The sequence below is a fragment of the Lineus longissimus genome, chromosome 6 (genome assembly GCF_910592395.1).
Source record: "Lineus longissimus chromosome 6, tnLinLong1.2, whole genome shotgun sequence".
Lineage (NCBI taxonomy): Eukaryota > Metazoa > Nemertea > Pilidiophora > Heteronemertea > Lineidae > Lineus > Lineus longissimus.
This window is the reverse complement of record NC_088313.1, coordinates 15851458-15869196: the sequence shown is the minus strand read 5'-3', so window position 1 is coordinate 15869196 and position 17739 is coordinate 15851458. Positions and strand designations below refer to the sequence as shown.

General features: G+C 43.0%; 3 protein-coding genes across 4 annotated transcripts; all 3 read right to left on the bottom strand.

Moving 5' to 3' along the window:
- Positions 1-990: 990 nt before the first annotated feature.
- Positions 991-8587, bottom strand: LOC135488932 (casein kinase I). The gene is made up of 8 exons (XM_064773904.1): positions 8354-8587; positions 8142-8248; positions 7258-7384; positions 5398-5496; positions 4815-5033; positions 4523-4597; positions 4120-4369; positions 991-3800 (listed from the first exon to the last, which is right to left on the bottom strand). Exons 1-8 carry the CDS (start codon positions 8477-8479, stop codon positions 3790-3792), a joined length of 1014 nt encoding a protein of 337 aa, XP_064629974.1. The 5' UTR covers positions 8480-8587; the 3' UTR covers positions 991-3789.
- Positions 8588-10089: 1502 nt separating this feature from the next.
- Positions 10090-17484, bottom strand: LOC135489519 (uncharacterized). Of its 2 annotated transcripts, XR_010447172.1 has the most exons (5): positions 17295-17484; positions 14160-16539; positions 13689-13846; positions 12827-13304; positions 10090-11654 (listed from the first exon to the last, which is right to left on the bottom strand). XR_010447172.1 is itself a non-coding variant. In XM_064774907.1 (4 exons), exons 2-4 carry the CDS (start codon positions 16084-16086, stop codon positions 13245-13247), a joined length of 2145 nt encoding a protein of 714 aa, XP_064630977.1. In that variant the 5' UTR covers positions 16087-16539; positions 17295-17484; the 3' UTR covers positions 12698-13244. The 2 variants fall into 2 exon arrangements, 1 of the variants encoding a protein (XP_064630977.1); XM_064774907.1 differs by lacking the exon at positions 10090-11654 and having other exon boundaries at positions 12698-13304.
- LOC135490007 (thyrotropin-releasing hormone receptor-like) lies at positions 10956-12332 on the bottom strand. Its single transcript, XM_064775652.1, has 3 exons — positions 12007-12332; positions 11169-11654; positions 10956-11037 (listed from the first exon to the last, which is right to left on the bottom strand). Exons 1-3 carry the CDS (start codon positions 12330-12332, stop codon positions 10956-10958), a joined length of 894 nt encoding a protein of 297 aa, XP_064631722.1.
- Positions 17485-17739: the final 255 nt, after the last annotated feature.

The window sequence follows — 17739 nt, the reverse complement described above, 5'->3', positions numbered from 1 at the left end:
GGAATTTCATAGTTCCTTGAAAGCTACGCCGGTTATCCAGATAATATGCAATCCTAGATTCTCCCTCGCTCATACTGCTTGGTAGGCAGCAGTGTTTAAAGCCACTGGGCTACGAGTCTCCTCGACCTCAGGACTGACTCGTGCAGTAGAAGCATTTGGTAGTCTTACATGTATTCATATCACCCACGTGTAGAGCTGGTGTCTCTCTTTTTAAGTTGCGAGGCCAGGTTGTGACATATTTATGATGACATAGCATTCAGTCTGTCACATCTGGAACACCCATGGGAGGTCATGACACAAATACTGTAAACATTTAAAGGACTGGCTGTTAAGAGCCGGGAAGTTCATAGTTCCTTGAAAGCTACGCCGGTTATCCAGATAATTTGCAATCCTGGGTTCTCCCTCGTTCATATTGCTTGGTAGGCAGCAGTGTTAAAAGCCACTGGGCTACGAGTCTCCTCGACCTCAGGACTGACTCGTGCAGTAGAAGCATTTGGTAGTCTTACATGTATTCATATCACCCACGTGTAGAGCTGGTGTCTCTCTCTTTAAGTTGCGAGGCCAGGTTGTGACATGTCTATGACCACATAGCATTCAGTCTGTCGCAACCAACAGGTCACAACCTGTCCTCATTTCTTGCTTGAATAGAGGGACCACAGCTCCAACTATTGGCGATATGAATAGACTATATGTAGCAAATGCATACTGCATGGGAACCTCATCTGCAGTCAGCCTTTCTCAACAATTGCCCAGTATAACAGAACCTAGTCTGACCAGTGTGTTCACAGTCATACCGTTTTTGAAACAGGATACAGACGACGACGGACACAGTGGTGTTGTGTAGACTCCCCTACGGTTGCGAAGATTACCTGGTTTACAATACTGTAATCTTTTCATATACTCTTGTTCATCAAAATGCCATATAACCAGGATGACTCCACAGGTGTATGAGAGGTTCTCACTTCAGACACAATCACAAACAAAGTCTAGTATTTTACATTACAGTTTTTTATTTCCAAAACACTGGCAAGCACATACTTCAGAAGTATCTGGAACGATTTTAAATACCTTGACAATATTTTTCTTACTTAAAGGGAAAGCACAGGGATGAGATTATGTAACAGGTTTTTCCCAACAATGGCACATACTGACATCACCTGCCTTGCCTTTAGTTATAGACAATGAACCCCAGCACAGCCTTCCCTATATTCTCCCGTTCAATATGTAACGTTGATTGACTAATACATTGTTACATCAAATTCTCAAAAAATAAAGTCCATTTAATTCCGATTCACTTGATTCACTCGAATTCTAAGGGGAATCAATGCTGCTCACTCATCTTACCTGTGTGCATGTTCTCCAGGGCTAAGCTGCTCAACCAGCACTAGATGTAACACTTGCATTAGGTCCTAATTCTGCTATTGTAGCTGTAAACGAAATTTCCTGAAGGTGACAACGCTCAGTTTAGCTGACGCTAATGTTTGTCTCGAACACTGTTTGACCAACTGGGTCAGGGACATTTGGCAGATATTATTTGGCATGAACATCCACCCCTACACAACAAGATAATCTGGTGGTCGCATAATCCAAGGCCCTCCCGACTCAGAAGTCTATGAACAATTAACAATCATAGAACGGTATGTTACTTCGGTAATATAAAGTGCCTTTCAATTTCATTTTTGGGTGACCTGCACTTAGTACAGTGCCAATGCTAATGGATTACTACACGTTTACACTTAAAATTACGTAGAGTTTAACAACTGACCTTGTGGTCAATTTTCTATGTACAGAGAGTTTCAACCAAGCCCAAGCCGCTTAAATAAGTACAGCTATCTTGGTCACAGTGAGTGAGAATTTAACACAGAAAAATATTATTACAAAATGATTGATAAGATACAATTAACTCCTACAGAATTGCCTTCGATTTGAAAATATTTTTGATACAGATAACCGGGTGGGAACAGGGAAGCTCTTGCTTTTCACCCTGATAATCTGAACGGCTTAATTCTAGTACCGAGATTAGTTGAGAAAACTATAAAACTGACCACTATTTTTCCATGTATTTGCCCAATCCAGATAATCCTGAAGAAATTACAGGCCAAAAGTGAAGACCATGCCCGAATGTCATGGAACTCCATGCTCAAATCTTATGATTTTTTGCTTCAAAATACATTGCTAAGAGAGTGAACTAGAAGTTTTAGCACAATTTAGATTCACAATGCTTAGTGAAAACTGAACCCAGTGATTATCAACGAGGAAAGGGAACATGTATATTATGTCAAGACTTTTTTACTCCAAAGGCTCACGCTGACAGTGGGGACCAAACAAGGGACCTCATGATCACCGGTCAGAGACCCCCACAGCTCTCAACTTGGCAGATTTATTCATCGATCTCCCAGTTAAACAAGCCAACTTTTTATATATTCAATTCAAAGCAAGACCTGTATACCACCGCCTGCAAGCTGTAAATTTAAAGCCGCCCACTCAAGCAATTTACCCAACCGAAGAAAACATCCCCTTTAGATATCATATCCTGATTACTGACATACATTTTTCCTCTAAATCAATGAACTGTAAAAGGCCTCCCAAAATGAAAATAACACTGACACATTCTCTAACTCAAATAAAATGGAGACACTAGGAGAAGTCTCTAAAACAACTGTGCAATATTTACAAATGACTTCTCTGAAGCAGGCTGACCTGCGGCTATAATGCAGTGCCTTCAACATTATCTGTACAACATCTCCAATAAAATACTCTAATGATGTTTACTGGTATATCCTGTCCGAAGCATATGTCTGTTTGATTGATTGACAGACGGGCACAACTTTGATTCCGAGTAAAGTTCGTCTCACCCCAAGAAAGCCGGACTCACAGGTAGATTAATTTACACACTCCTATTTAAAATACAGTTGATCACGGCAGACTTTTGGTGGCATAACCCAACTGGCTAATATCACTTCAAACCAACATCAACGTCCTATTGGTCCATTGTATTTACAGCATTGTCTCATGTACATGCCCAATGTACAGCAAATCCCACTTATATACAACATAGCAATAATGAATTAATGCATTAATCCATTATTGAACATAGTCAAGTCTCCCGTTTTTAAACATGGATACTTTTAGCCATTTCCTTAGTGGCTTTGATATTCCATATACATCACACATATTTTTTTAGTATTTGAGACACAATTCCATACGCCCGAAATGACATTAGGTTAAAAACCAATTCTTTCCAAGTGATTAGCTATCAGTATGGCCACTTGCATTTCCAATATGCCAACATGTACATCTACCACCTGAAAAAATTGCAGATTGCCAAATCAGATGACAAACTGCCAATCCTGCTCCCAATCATTATCAACCTGTCAGTTACAATACATTATGGAGTTGGCAATTCTATGTGATGTACACGTCGCCAGGCAGAGACAGTAAAACAACAATTCCTAAAAGATGAGAAATTATGACAATATGGCCCATTACTTCCTGTCCATAATATGCTAATGATATTTCAAGTAAAACTTGAAAGACAAGATAACACATCACATTTTACGTCAGATAGCACAAACCAGAACTTAGGAGAGGATTTCTGAGGCCCTAATTGAGCACGAGCCAAGCTCAACAATCACTCGAATCTCAACGTTCCCATTCCTAACAAGTTAACAACTGCCACACCTTCAGAACCCATCAGGACATCAAGAGCAATCTCCTGGTTATCAATCCTAGGGAAGCTCCATTACAGAGTTGTCAGTACACCTGACATGTTTGGAGATCAAGGGCTTCCTAACGGCCACCTGGAAGTAAATAGAATCGATCAGGTCAGGAATACAACCACCTAAACGCTGACATTCAACGGTCAAACTTGGTAGAAGAATATATTGTATGAATGATTGAACACACGTAAAATAAGTCATCAATAAGGTTTGTAAAGAGAAGAAATCCGGATGACTACACTTCTATAGGATGCCAATTTTAAATGAATCTTCAAATCAAAACTAAAGAGTGTGCTGTGATGGAAAACTCTCACAGTCACAGAAAAATCTCTATTAAGGTTAAGTGTACATTTCAAAATTTCTTGCTTGTCCTTGTAGGAGAGAAGTATACAGTACAAACCCTTTGTTTTTGACTGTTCTGTGAGCCCGCGGGCCGTTCCTGGAGCCACCGCCTGCTGTGAGTTGCAAGCGGTAGCCTGTTGAGTCGCCTTCTGCTTCAACATGGTCCAATCAAATGTGTAGTCATACTGATGATTGAGTGTTCTGAACAGAATTCGGAAGAGTTGGCGTAAGTACATGTAGTCTGGCGCCTCCTCGAATCGTAAACCACGGCAGTAGTTCAAGTACATGGCAAATTCTGCAGGGAAACCCTGGAAGAAAAGAGACAAAATTCATAGTTATGGACGCAACTGTTAGACAGGAGTATCTAACACAGGGACATGAAGGCGTTTTAACTCAAAGAAGTCAATTCCCTCAAAACTAAAGTGGTGAAGCATTTTTGGCATTTAGAGATGATCCCTTACCTTACATAACGTTTCAACAGGTGTTGACATCTTCTTTTCACTAATCTTCTCATATTTCTGTTTTTTAGTTGCGGCCTGAAAAACGATGATATTGCTAATGACTAATGACATCATCAAAATACAAGCAAGCAGTTTTCGCATCATGGATACCCAACCTTTGAGATGGCGATACGTTAATGCATTGAATAGTGTGAGGCAACATTATACTGACACTGATAAAGTAGCTGCCATCACATTGGAACATTTACAAAGCTAAATTTTGTATACATTTTTGTCTTTTTCTTTTCTTTACCTTTAGTCCTTGCCACGGTAAACTTCCTCTATTGAAATACATCAAGACATATCCCAATGACTCCATATCATCGCGTCGACTCTGCTCAATTCCCAGGTGAGCGTTGATACTAGCATATCGGGCAGTGCCTGTCAAATTTTTGTCCTCTCGGTAGGGTATGTGCTGCCTTGTCCTATTGTCCCGATACTTTTTGGCAAGACCAAAGTCAATCAGGAAAACCTACAAAGGTAATTGTTGACCGAGGTGTAAGAATAGAACTCAAAATAACTTCAAATGTCATGGTGGGAAAAAAATCATACTGCGATTACTCAGAATGACAGTGGGAAACATTTCTGATAGCACCGTGATTAAATGGAACTGATGTGTTACTGTTATCATCTATTTGTAATAATATTTTCGTCTGTATCAGTCAATGTTTAATTTTGATGAAATCAAAACTTAGGTCATATTTCCAACATTTTGCATCACTCATTTCAGCACACAGCCTTGGCACAATCCTTACTCAGAGTTACATGTTACTGTAAGGACAAACAAATCATGAGAAATCCCACACCCAATTTTGGTACGAAGGTGTTGGGCTTACCTTGTTACAGTGCCTGCCTATGCCCATGAGGAAGTTGTCTGGCTTAATATCTCGGTGAATAAAATTTTTGTTGTGGACATATTCAATTCGACCAATCATCTGGAAATGACAAAAATGGAAATGAAAACTCCACAACCATCTGATGTAACACTAACAGAATGCTGTTCACTTTTTTCTATCAGGTGGTGACTGTTTCAGATTTTTTGTGGTTACAGGACTCTCAGCTGCAAATTTCCTCTGTACATTTTTGCAAACACAATTTTGTTTTCGATGGATTCAGAACAACAGAACTGATGTGTTCTCATCTATTTCATCCTCATGGATTCAACCCATTCCTTTCAACAAATGAATAAATGAGAAGTGATTAGTAAACTACATTGTATATGACTACAGTAAACAAGTCTGAAATGAGTGGGTTTGAATACACACACAGTTCTACATTCAAGCATTATTGTACAGAGTTCTCTGTTAGTGTACATGTAGTTTGGAACAGAAAAAGTCATGGTTCATCAACATCATCATCATTAGGCTTTGTGGTCCAGAACTGGACCCTTGCCTTAATCTGATCTTTGCCTCAATTTGATCTAAAAAGACGGTCACAGCCTAAGAGTACAAAAAAAACTGAATAAAGGGAAAGGCACCAGAATTATTGGGTGTACCAACAATCAAACTGACTTTAAGGGGAAAAGATCTAGAATTATTGGCCATCCTTAAGATTGATGATAATGGCTTGCAACAATTTTGAATACACCATACAATTAGGCCCGTACATGCAGAACAATCTTTTCCAGGGCAGGGTGAATATCATCATATGCAAAACTGAAACTATGGATGTACTATATCTACACCTGGGCAAGTATCATTACATTCTGAATGATTCATGGATATGTCTGTATGCAAACTGAGCAGACTTCTGAAAACTAAAATTAGCACTACATGGAAACAGTACTACATTGTACATGTGTGTATATTAATTTCATTTGGTGATGATACCTACATACATTGACACTATTTCGTTACTGTAGTAGATGTGCAAAGAACAGGGAAATTCACCAGTAACACCAATTCTGTTATTCAGGTAATCTATCACGACTACTGTGTTATCTCTCCCTTTCGGAATGCAACCTTAGACCACCAGCACCAGTGTGCAGAATGACACAAAGAATGGGAACTGTTTTCACCGTAGAGCGCACAGCAATATCGTTTCAATCGAGCACGCCCATCTAAGAGGGGTTCATATCATTGCTAAAGAAGAAGTGCTGGTGACTGTACACTCTTGTCCTCTTTGTTTATTGTGCATCATAACCAAATGGGAATGTACATGTAAAGAGCTCCTTGCCAATGGCAGCTCACCACAAAAATGGCATAGCAGCTGGCTAATACATGTATTGAGGACTCCCAGTATCGTCTACTACAGTACTACCTTAAACACTCTGGCAGCAGTTTGCATCAGTCTGAAGCAAAAAGATACACCCATCCATTTGAATTCAAAATGGCTTAGAAACAGGAACTACCCTGTGGCTGTGCATGTACATGCATGCATGAAGAAAAAATGGTTGTCTCGATCTCGTGCCCAAGTTGGGTATTGCTTATTAATATATGATCAGTATTGAAATTTGTAACCACTCTGAGAAAAATGTTGTCTGCTGGAGCATTAACTCCTCATACCAGGCTTTGAAAATTGCAAGAGAGCTGTTTTTTACTATCCTGTGTTGTCTTTGGAGAGCTGAATCACTCTCCATATAATCTAATCAAGAAAGACAGTCTCTTTTTGATGGGGTGTGATAACAGCTCTCCAAATGATGATTTAGTGGGACTTTTGGCGAGATTAAGCCACAGTCACGCTGCAGCAATTTTTACCTGGTCAGCTAACATTAGCACGGTCTTCATTGTGAATCTTCTACCACAGAAGTTGAATAAGTCTTCAAGACTTGGTCCCAGAAGGTCCATGACTAGCACGTTGTAATCTTTTTCTGTGCCATACCATCTGGAAAACACCAGTAAGGGTTTAAAATGAATTGCATCAAGAATTTTCAACAATAAACTACCTTAATTCACCTTCGAGGACTCCTCTGTCCTCAGTCCCAACTTTTTGCCACCAAACATCACATATCCCTCCCAGTCCCATCATCCTTTTCTATGTTTTCGTTGTGACGTCACTATGAATGTGACCAGACTTTGATAAAACAATAAAGGTAGACCAACATCACCCTTCTGAGATAGAAAGGCAATATTACAACGAGGTACATTCAATTGTGGTGACAATATGTTATCTGACATTGCCGTTACTACACTAAAGCAATCAATGATGAATGAGTCATGGCAGATCCTGGATCGGTCAGTGTTTACATTACTCGGAGGCTCGTCAAATACATTGTATTGTATGTATTCCTTGAAGTATTTTTAACCAAGTTCTACTCTATTTCATAGTTTAGTTCAGCAGGCTGCACACACACAACACTGCCAAGTACGAAGATACATCAGACATAGGATGCACAGCTGATTTCCTTATCATAGCCACCATATTGAATTCATTACAACTGGGTCAGCATCACCTGAATGGGGATGAATGGACCTCTCAAAAGAAGAGGAAATATAAACATTTATCTTGGCCATCTCAGAATAATCCACACATTTATATTTAGGAAATAATTTACACTTTCCATAAATGTGGTTTGTGAGCCAAGCATAAGGGCGAATCATTGGAAAAATCATAATTTATGTGAAGATCCTGATTTTCTTACCGAATATGGGGGATTCCGACACCACCCTGTAGTATTTTATACAGCTTGCTTTCATACAAAAGCTGTGGATGTCGCGCTTTTAAGGACTCTAACTTAACAGCCACTTCCTGAAATACACCAAAACATAAAGATATAGATGACTCGCCCAACAGAGCAGACAGTACGAACCGGATTTCAAAACTGGGTCGTTCACAACCAAGCTGAAAACCTACCTCGCCATTGGTAATGTTCATTCCCAAATAAATATCGCCGAAAGAACCACTGCCTATTTTCCTCAATAAACGGTACTTTGTGTTAATTAAAAACTCTTTTGAGTTCGCAGCACTGGCACAGGCCATCTTGACTTTTGAATAACCCTCCTGAATAGGATGGAAAATAAGGTAAAATGGTCTAAAATGAAAGTTTAGACGGATGTATTTCTAATATACATTCTTCATCCTGGTGACGTACACTTGCAAACAATGTGCGCAAAGGATTGTGGGTAGAGAGGAGTCTCCGTTGGAAACTGTTCTAAATACAAAATTGGGAGTTGTATCTACTAATCTATGAGTTGTAGGACTAGAAAAGTGACTCAAGGATGATGAAAATTATCTATTTTCATCATATGAATAATGAACTAACTCAAGGAGCGTAGTCAAGGCTATAACAACAGTGTCGTAAATTATCAAGATAAGTCGAAACGGCTCCTATCCCATTTTACAGCAAAAGAGGCTTACTGAGGCCCAGCCTGACGTTACCAGTGATTTTCAATACTCCCCCTCTCGATATTTTGTGTACGAGGCAGGAGAACAGCAAAAACCTGATCTCAGGATGATTGAGGCCATGACGTCCATGAAGATGATCATGATCATGATCATGATAAACAGAATTGGGAACTTCCCTCCCTTCCTCTCGCACACGTTACTCGGCTGGTCGTTTGTGCCGATTGTCAGCCTGAAGTTCAGGCTCTTAAATACCAGCAGGCAGGCCAGTCACTGACGTATTCTGTATCCATATCTGTTAGCCCAAGGTTGCACCGGTGTAGGTGAGGTAGGTGCAGAATAAAGGCCTGGTCTCTACCATTTGCTCCTGTCCCGGACGACAGGACGGGAGAACACATGCACGCCTCGGTCGATAACTCCAAGACAAGGACAACCACCTCTACCTCCCCGTCAAATAACGTAACTGACCCGTGAGAATCCACCAATAGGAAATCGGGGGTTCATGACCGCGACTCCGGTCCTGTACCGTGGCGGGACAGGGCCAGAGAATCGAATATTAACCCCCAAGGATGGTGACAATCAATTTCTTCACATTGAACTGTGGACTCTGTCGCCACCCATGGGTGGGTGACACCAAGGCCACAGTTGTTCTGAACAAAGACTCCAAGTGGAACATTTTCAAAAGATACCGCAGAGCGCGCCGGGACTAGACTCATTGGCAACTGCAATCCCACCAAGGGACGGCCCCTGGCCGGTCGATTTTATAAAACAGACTGATTCATCTCCAGTGCCGATGTAGAAGGAGAAAATAACCCCCTTGAAAAGTGTCCGGCCCTGTTGTATTCTGATGGATTGTGGTATATGGTTCTGTAGAGGCCCTGACGCGTCAAAAGCGCATGAACCTTAGTCCCCTGACATTCTGTCCTATAGGACATTTTAAACTTCTACACTCGGCGTGTAACATGTTGAGTGTTTCCGTTTCTAAGTGTTCCCATTGTTGCTTGGGAACGCGGGAGGGCAGATTGAACGTTTTTCTCGACCGTTTCCCCTATTGACAAGTCGTCTCTCTTGCTCTCTATTGAATGAAAACACTGAAATATGATGGCGAATAACCAAAAACGTGACGTTACACCGTCCGTCATACGGCCAAGGTGGAAGACCGGAGGAGATGTATTAGCTTGTGACGGCTCCCGACCGAGTTAACTGTAACAAATTACTACTGCAAATTCGACTCGGTCCCGCACCGTTAGTCGTATGGCTATTAGACGAATGTGCCTCACCATGAAAGACAATGCACCTCGAAGTATAGATTGTCAGGATCTGGTATCCTCGTCCGTAACGTCAACGCAACCGCCGTGTACTTCGATGTAGATTGAGGTCCCAAAAGAAGCCACGCTGACATTAACAAAAAGACAAATACATGCCTAATAACACAATTTTCTTATTGTTTCCTTTGCAGTACCAAGATTTAACCGATAAAATATCAGAAAGGTTAAGTAAATTATTCGATGTCAAGCTTCTCCCAAAAGATCCGAACTTTCCAATGGTCGTGTTCTCTTCTCTTGGGAAAAGCTTGCGTAGCGCCAACTATACGATTTCACCTTACACTCAACCTCGCGTCTACGATATTTGATAATTTCGTTATTAGTAAGGTTGTGACTTTGTCCCTGGTGTCTAAGTTGGTGGCTGCGCATGCGTTGATTTACCTGATACCTATATCTGACAAACCAATATCTTCAGAGATCCGACTGAAATGATTTTTATCATCATTTTCATGGTCGGATATCAATGAAGCCATTGCAGGTATGTACCAACAATTTTGTTGTCTTTCTCATCACGAGAGGCTACAGTCAAACATGGAAAATATAAACGCAGTCGTCAATCTGACAAACATGTCAGTACCATTCTTACAAGATGTCAATTTGACAACCGCGGGCTTTCGACTTGAGGAGATTGCCAACTTGCATTACAGGCTCCGGTCGCATTGGACCGGCCTCGTCCCGTCGCCCGGTGCAAGGAGATTCAATTAGGATGACGCAATGGACTGTGCCTCGCCTTATGGTCAGATTGGACGCGCCTGAAATTGAAAGTTGTGAACCTACGTCCTGCAATTCTATTTTATTTTACCGCGTACACAAAGCAACAGCATCTCTTGAAAATATCTTTCGCATCCTGACGAAACTTCCTTCCGCCTCCTAGAAAATAGATGTAAAAGTTAACAGCGAAATTAATGATCCATATTTCAGTGCAAATCCAAAACCCCAACCAATAAATCGCCTGGGCGGAGCGAGAATCAGTATCGAAACCAGCAGCCAACGATTCGTACATCCGTTTTGGACTGGAACAGACGAGATATGCACATGACGTCATTAACATCATGATCGTCAGATTGGCATCCCTTATTTTTCCAGGTTTCTCTGCTGTATCCGATTTCATTTTCTTGCGACGCCTTGCAGCTCGATTGACGCCGATTATGATGATGGTGTTGCAGACGACGAGGGTAGAGAACGGAAGGATTGTCCCTAGAATAAGGAGGTAGGCGTTGTAGAATTTCTCCCACCATCTTGCATCCGGGAAGTTCCTGATCAGAGCTCCGTTTGGGGGATTTGGTACATCTAAGACGAAGAATGTCTGTGTGTGAACGAGCAGCTCTAGGACACCGGTTGTAATCGTAATTTTGACAGCCCTTGACGCAGTGCAAATGGTCGCTGCTCTCATGGGGTAGATCACTGCAATGGCCCTGTCAACACTCATTTCAGCGAGGAACAGCCCCGAACAGACTGCAAAGCCATCGGCACCATACCACATGAAACTGGAGAGAAAATGACGAATGATATATACAGTGGCATTGATACAGAATCAGCGGAGGTCGATTATGACATCGAAAGCAGCGAAGACAACTTCACACTGCGAGTTAGTCCGCCCAGGCTGTCCCTTTTAAATTTGCTCTTGTAGATTAGGACGGGACTGGTCGGCCTAACTCCTTGTGGAAGGAGGCTACATGCGTTCTTGTGATGTCAGTGCCTTGTAGCGCGCTGGTCCCGCGAATAAGGAACCAACCACGCCGTCCTTTTCGTAATACATTTTCAGCGATCTACATGTTGGACCAATTATTATCAGTATTCTAAAGCCGTTTCTAAGTCTCTGGGTATGGTTAGGCCTACCTCAGAAATAGGCGGTTTCCTTCCAGTCCTCTCACCAAACGATGAGAAACACACAACTTGTACATCATCTCGGAAACAATAAGGACACCAGTGTCAACAATCGCCAACGCCGCCATATAGATACAGGTACTGATCTGACGGTTGTCATCCTTCATCGTTATCAGCAGGGACATCATATTCCCGGGGACGCCAAGCCCAACGCCAACAACCATCCACCATTTGTAGAGCAGTTCCGTGATGAACTCGATGACCTCAAGCCAAGGTGGAGCTGGTGCCTCTGACATGTCAGATGACAGTGCGGATGAATCCGCCGTGGAGTTGGCCATCCGGATTATACATGTACATGTAGTTTACAATGAAGATGTAGCCTTTTTGACTACAATGAAGTTCATTTCGCACGAGCCTTAGGGAGCATGTGTGTATTCCCCACTTGTCAGCGGGTTTGGATGATTGCAGTGTCGTTATTAGTACGCTCTGTAATACGAGACCAATTAAAGTTGCAAGTTACAGCAGCCGAGAATAATAATCCTGAAAAAACTGGTTTGCTACTAATAACTGTGATAACAAGAAACCGGTAAGCATGGGCTTGGAAAGCTCGGGCTTTGGGGGGGGGGGGGGGGGTAGGGGGCGCGGTGGCACAGAAGTGTGGTTGACTTGTGATCCGAAGGTCGTCGGTTCGAGATCTACCTAATAATAGGAATGGTTATGTTTTGAGAATGTTGCTTAGTGAGTAGGGCGACAAAGTTGTAGTTTTGCGGGAGGGCAACGAAATGGAAATAACAACTACTTTATAAATGTGCATACTAGTACCGTACCGTACCGTACATGTGAGAATCGTCGCGAATCAAGTACAGGGGGCATCTTGACCAAACAATGGCCTGGTCAGCACTGATCTTTCATACCGGCTTTGGTGGCGCAAACTAAGGGGCGACGTGACCATGGTCCCTGATTCCACTGGCACAGCAGCGGTCTTTCATTGCAAAACCAAGACCACTGCAGCCCAAACCAGGTCGAATGCGGACAGACACCAAATGCATAGTTGTCGATTCCAAGGGTTGAAATCTTTACACCGTCCGAACCCCTGAAGTGATGCAGACGTGTACATTAATTCGGACACAGTTCTGCTAGAATATACACAACTGTCCGATAGCTCTTGGGTGTCCATTTCGTTGGCCACTGATCGTCCAGGATGAGATGTCTAAAAGCCAATTTACAGAACCAGAATGATTCAGTTGGCATCAGGAATCCGGTTCGGCGTCGTCAGCCGCGGTCGTTTCCATATAGGGAGGCGGCGATTCCTAAAATAGAAAAGATAGTTGTACTTAAAGGAAGATTAGAGGCGAGAACAAGAAAAAATTTCATGCAATGACTGATAGGCGTTTCTACTGTCTCACAGTGAATCGCCAGGAATAGTATGAGAGTCCTTTCTATCACTGTAAGTCAATCCGGCCAGACCCAGTTCCAAACGGTAGAGTGAATATTCGTCACCTGGAGACCACCGGTCAACTGGACCATAATGCCTGTTATTGTGAGGATGGCGGGGGTTTCTCACCTTACTCCTAGGACTTTTGGAGCGAAGACTAGACTAAACGGGATTCACATTAGTCATAACTAATGTCAGCAGTAAATAAAAATCACTTAAAGGAAAATCATTTGAGACGGGAGGGGAAGGGTTGCCTTACTTGTGATAGTCGTAACACGTCATCGTAACTTGGTAACCGGGGACTGAACTGATCCGGGAGAAATGCTTCAGCAATGTTGGCAATGTCGTCCCCGACAGGGTAAAAGAATAGATCATCGTATGACGGTGGTGGTGAGGAACGGTCGGGGTCTCGAAGAGCTGCAAAAGGAAGTGATACATGTGGTTCTCTCTTGCTACTATACTCCGAGATCTTGACCCAGTTGATATTGCTTACAACAGTAATGCGAATTGCCAAGGTGAAGGATTAATTTAGTTTTCCATCCATGTTCAGTTCCAGTTCTCTTCATTCCTAGTGGTCAATTTCATGGCCACCCTTTTTAGCTGGTAGTTCTTGAGTAAGTTTGCAACATTGAGAACAATTAATGGGTAATACAGTCCTGAGTGGAAGTCTATGCTGGAGCAGACTTTGTCAGAGTAATGGATTAAATAGATGACACTCGTAGTAACATACCTGGACGTCTCGAAACTACGACTTGTTCGTCTGGCTCTGCAGGAGTTTCACTTCGTCTGCCGACCTCTGCAGCTTCATCAACACTAGCTGTGGTAGCAGCAGTAGCACCGGTTGCCTCCGAGGGTGTGCTCTCACAAGAGGCTTCAGGAAAGTGACCAGAGACACGTGGCCGGCGACGCTGAAAACCTGAACGGGGGTGGCGTCGCAGAGAGCGGAGGGCTGCTGTTTCTTGGTCATGGGCGCGGGTTGACACAGTCACATTAGCGATAGCTTCCAGAATAGTACGAGGTACACTTGGCTCACCCTGGTCTTGACTTTCGATTTGGCTTTGGTGTTGTATGGTTCTGGACATCGGCAAATTATCATTTATTGTCTCACCAGACGTACTAGGCACTGCTGATTCAAGATTCGGTTCACTATTGTCTAGAGATTGGCTTTGTGCAAGACTTGCATCAACTCTTGTTGATTCTTGTGGGCCAACCTGCATCCGGTTCATGAAACTTGTACGCTGCCCGAATCCTGATCTAGGTTTACGACGCAGCGACTGGAGAGCAGCTGGGATCTCACTGTAGTCTGCAGGTCGTCCTCTTCCTTTCCCTTTTCTACCAGACAGGCTTGGCTGCCGGGGTGGAGTCACCACAGATGAGTTCAAAGTTGCAGCAGACCTTGATGGTTGAGAAGGTGCTGGGGCAACCGATGCCGTCCTCTGACGTGGGTCTGTGTGAGATTGCTGGTCAGGAAATACAAACACAGCAGGCAACGTTTCAGACATTCTAGAAGGAGACAATATGTTTTGACAAATATTTTGAGGTGATGATGTGATGAAAATGTTTGGAGAAGACGAAACCATTTCCTCAGATGGTGCACAAGGGTCAATCCTTCTCCGAGAACCAATAACAGTGGTAGACTGTTGTGCAGGCGGATTTTCCATGGCAAGTGTCATATTTTCCCTATTCCTGATTCGACCTTGACCTGAGGGGTTGCTAGATTGAGACCTTGACCTCGAATGAATATCTCTAGAGTCATCAGGTGTGGCACTCTCTCCCTCTTCACAAGTTACGCTGGTCCTTTGGAGGTGTGAACGCATTTCAGCTTCAGCCGCAACGTCTACAAGTGTACTTCTAGGTCTATCTGTCAGTTCCTGCACACCAGACGCTTGTGGGACTTGTTGGTGTGGATTGACCTCGTGGCAACCTTGCCTAACAGAATCAAGCGGAGAGGAACAAGAGGAAGTATCCTCATTTGATTCATCAACCCACGAATTCCGCGAACAAGAGTCGAGTGGACTCGTCGAACCGCCGGATTGATTGGACCCAGCCTGTGGATCACCGTCAGAGGTGACTTGCCAACTGCCATCATCGCTTCCACCAAAACCTCCACCACCTGAAACAGTCCACTGCTCTTCCTCAGAGCCCCAGCTGTGGGGGCAAACTCCCCTCCGAGCAATTATGCCCTGTCTTTGGGGGAACCCTGATCGTGGCCGACGCCGCAGTGACTTTAATGCCGCGGGGACATCAAAACGTACTTCAGACTTTGCTCTCCGTTTACCCTTCGTACTGTTCTTGACAACTTTCTTTGAGGAGGCCGACTGTGAGCTCACTGATGAGGCCGTCTGTTTCGTCTCAATTGGTCCTTCTTGTGTTCTATACGTGACAAGGAAGGGTCCAGTCACTTCGTCTACATTAAACGCCCGTTGAATAACAACATCTTGTCCTGTCGTTTCCTGTGCAGTTCCCTCCAACTCACTGTCTGTAAGGAGGACATTGCAATCTCTAGATAGAGACCGACTTTGATTTGCATCCCCACCTTCATCCTCCTGGCACAGTGACCTTAACTGCAACGTTTGTGTAGGTTCATGATAACTCTCAATACTCTCAAAGCTCTGATCACTGAGGCGAGATACCTTCTCTCCACTTCTATCTGTCATGATTTCGTTTCTACGGCTGTGATATTCGTATCCTCTGTTGATTAGTTTTCAATCTACCAAAAAAACAAGCCCACGGAATAAGTTATTCACAAATATAGTCCGTAATGCTATCCAAAAGTCAATTGAAAGGAATTGAGATAATGTCTGACACATTCAAGTCAAGCTAATCCCTTATGAAGTTATCATGGCGAGGTCGTTGTTCTTTAATGCTCTCATGAAAGGATACTTCCGTGTTTCCCTATACTGCCATGACATGAGACATATGTCCACTTGAACTACACCACACGCACACTGTATCTTCTCTTCGCCAGTGTTCGGTTCGCTCTTCTTGTCGTTCGTCAATGGGAATGAGATCGGAGCAGACGACAATGAGATCGAAGGAGAGGACGACCCACTACAATGTCCTTTGTCCAACTCGTCAAGTTGTTAATTTGTGGATATTAACAGGAAACACTGGAAAATCAGAACAATGGGCATTAATCATTTTGGCATCACCATCTACTTGTCCATAATTTGCCATGGTACCCGGATCCTGTATTATTGATTGTCAGCCGTCTGACTGTTAACTCGATTTAGCACAGAATCGATATCATAACAGAACTGATGAGAAACCTACTAGAACCTGACATTGCTGGGACATAATGCAAGCACACATTGCCTCAGAGGGTTCTGAGCCAATTTACACTTTCATAGACTGCATGTGGTAACATTATTGCTGTGTTTTGGGTTCTCATGGCAGCAACAAGTTGGGCTGCGGAAGATCATCCTGAGATCAGGCGTTTTGCGCTCCTTCGTCATGTTTGAAATATCGACAGGCGGAGTATATTATAGAAAACCACTGGTTATGGTAGGACGGCTGAAGATCAACAACAGCTCTACCCAGTCCGAGATAAGACCGATCAGATAGTTTTGACACGTAAAGCAAAGGTAAAAGAAATAACACACAGCGAATAGAGGATCGAGAGGACCTCGTTGTTACGAAGACCATCTACCGGGGCATTTGTCTCTCACATTGCCGATGATAGAGAGCGTCTGGGTATCGGTAATTACCCCAGCCTCAAATTCGATCGAGTGGACACATGACCTGAATTTCAGCTTTAGTGTCGGCCTGTGCTAGGATGCAGTAAGCGGACATTTTAGCAGCTTACAACGAAGAAGATTTAATGACAACGGATCGAGACACCACAACCATTAGATATTACACTTACCTTTACTCGTTAAGCCTACGTATGCCTATAAGGTTTAAGGCCTATCGAAGTATTGTGAATGTATGTTGTGGTTAGAATGAATGCCGGGTATGCAATGATATTATGGTGAAGTACAACGTCGAGTTCTAGGAAGTATTGAATTATGTTGAATCACCAATCATGAACGTGTACACCCGATATGTGCGCTTGACATACGCCCGTGACGGTCGCTGCACGTGGAACTGGGTCAATACTGTTTGTCAATGTTTTGATAAACCCATATAGCGGGCCTTGTTGTGAAAAAAGAATTGTTATATGTAATTTGGTCGAAATGTTATGTCGTTGTGGATAATGGTACAAAATAAATTATCATATCTATCAACATTGACATTGACGTTGTTGTCTTTGGGTGGATAGACGGTTTAGTTCTACTTCCGGTAGAATCAATTAGTATACTGTTGTGAAT

Excerpts from the sequence above, each read along its gene's own strand:
- LOC135490007 (XM_064775652.1), bottom strand. The coding sequence starts at position 12,332 with ATGGCCAACTCCACGGCGGATTCATCCGCACTGTCATCTGACATGTCA. Across the intron at positions 11,655-12,006 it reads GGAAACCGCCTATTTCTGAG|TTTCATGTGGTATGGTGCCG; the intron begins GTAGGCCTAACC and ends TTTTCTCTCCAG. Across the intron at positions 11,038-11,168 it reads TGTTCCAGTCCAAAACGGAT|GAGGCGGAAGGAAGTTTCGT; the intron begins GTACGAATCGTT and ends TCTATTTTCTAG.
- LOC135489519 (XM_064774907.1), bottom strand. The coding sequence starts at position 16,086 with ATGACAGATAGAAGTGGAGAGAAGGTATCTCGCCTCAGTGATCAGAGC. Across the intron at positions 13,847-14,159 it reads CGTAGTTTCGAGACGTCCAG|CTCTTCGAGACCCCGACCGT; the intron begins GTATGTTACTAC and ends TTCCTTTTGCAG. Across the intron at positions 13,305-13,688 it reads ACGTGTTACGACTATCACAA|GAATCGCCGCCTCCCTATAT; the intron begins GTAAGGCAACCC and ends TTTCTATTTTAG.
- LOC135488932 (XM_064773904.1), bottom strand. The coding sequence starts at position 8,479 with ATGGCCTGTGCCAGTGCTGCGAACTCAAAAGAGTTTTTAATTAACACA. Across the intron at positions 7,385-8,141 it reads GTCGGAATCCCCCATATTCG|ATGGTATGGCACAGAAAAAG; the intron begins GTAAGAAAATCA and ends GGTGTTTTCCAG. Across the intron at positions 5,034-5,397 it reads TAGGCAGGCACTGTAACAAG|GTTTTCCTGATTGACTTTGG; the intron begins GTAAGCCCAACA and ends TTACCTTTGTAG.